This window comes from Condylura cristata, unplaced genomic scaffold (assembly GCF_000260355.1).
Source record: "Condylura cristata isolate star-nosed mole 26May11 unplaced genomic scaffold, ConCri1.0 scaffold00009, whole genome shotgun sequence".
In the NCBI taxonomy this organism is placed as follows: Eukaryota; Metazoa; Chordata; class Mammalia; order Eulipotyphla; family Talpidae; genus Condylura; species Condylura cristata.
This window is the reverse complement of record NW_004567110.1, coordinates 244246-245563: the sequence shown is the minus strand read 5'-3', so window position 1 is coordinate 245563 and position 1318 is coordinate 244246. Positions and strand designations below refer to the sequence as shown.

The window sequence follows — 1318 nt, the reverse complement described above, 5'->3', positions numbered from 1 at the left end:
CACAGCTGCCCGTCGGCTGACTCCCGGGCGGGCGCCGGCCACCAGGCCACACGCACAGGAGGCCCAGGGCGCAGGGCGCCCACCACACCGCCGCGTCCACCCTCGCCCCGCAGTGGCCGCCGCTCTCAGGACGCCAGGAGCCTCCGGCCTCCCCACACAGGCACACGTGGCCGGGCCACACCACCTTGCCCAGGCCCAGGCCGGCCCTGTCCCTGCGGCACCAAGCAGGTGCTGGCCCAGAGATGGGCAGGCGGACAACCCCAGGAGCGAGGGTAAGATGGGGTCCAGGCCGGCGTCCCCCGAAGGCAGTGTCAGCTCTGGACAGGCCCGCAGGCACCCGGGACGCAGACCCCCGTCGTGGCCACACCTCGGCCTGCAGGAGGCCCGGCCGGGGGCTCCGAGGGACGCCAGGCCCCTGGGGAGGCGGCCCCGCGCCCACGCCTACCTTCCTCCCCGCCGGCTTCTCCACCATGTCGCTGCTGAGGGGCCCGTCTTCCTGCTGGGGCGTCCTGGCGCTCCCGCCCTTGGGCATGGTCGTCCGTCACGTGGCCGTCATCTACGCTGCCGGCGCCTCTGCGTCTACCGTCTGCGCCAGGAAAGAGGGCGGTCAGCCCGCGGCCCGCCTGGCGGGGCAGCAGGGACCCGGCCCACGCGCCCCCAGGAGGGGCGGGCGTCCGACGGCGGTGACCGCAGTCCGGCAGATGGCCCGCCCGGCCGCCGCACGCGGGCCCCAAGGCCCCTGCAGACAGACCTGGGGGGAGGGCACGTGTCTCCCCTCCCACCCGCTGTGGACGTCCAGGCCCACAGGTCTCCCCGCCCCAGGCCACGCGTGGGTCTAGCCACGGCCCACAGGCCCCTGCGGGTCTCCCGTGGCTGCAGGCAAACACCGTGGCGCGGTGGGTGGCCTGGGCCCACTGCTCAGGAGGGGAGAGCCCCAGCACCAGACTGCGTGGCCTCGAGACCGCCCTGCCTGCCAGAGGGGGTCAGGGGCCAGAGGGCGCTCCACCCACGAGGTGCAGATGGCGCCTGTGGGTCCCCCACACTGGGCCAGCTGAGGGCCAGCACCCCCACGGAGACAGCTGGACCACAGAGCAAAGGAGCCAGGAGGGGTGAGGGCGGAGCACAGGGGACACAGAGTCCGGGCCCACAGCCACAGGTCGAGCTGAGCCCCTAAGGGGTGCGGACAAGCCTGCGGGGTCCCTGTCCCCCTCCGAACGCCCGCCTGTGGGGAGAGGCAGGCAGCGTAAGTCCCCCTGAGCCCAGGGTGGCCGCTGCCCCCAGCAGGGGAGGCAGCGCTGACCGACAGCTCCTTGAGGGC

General features: G+C 74.5%; 1 protein-coding gene across 1 annotated transcript in view; it reads right to left on the bottom strand.

Moving 5' to 3' along the window:
- ANKRD11 (ankyrin repeat domain 11) overlaps nt 1–587 on the bottom strand; it is a 14263-nt gene extending 13676 nt beyond the window's left edge. Inside the window, exon 1 of the mRNA XM_012722849.1 lies at nt 446–587. Coding sequence (XP_012578303.1) covers nt 446–532 — 87 coding nt within the window. The 5' untranslated portion in view covers nt 533–587. The remainder of the gene's footprint in view (nt 1–445) is intronic.
- Nucleotides 588–1318: the final 731 nt, after the last annotated feature.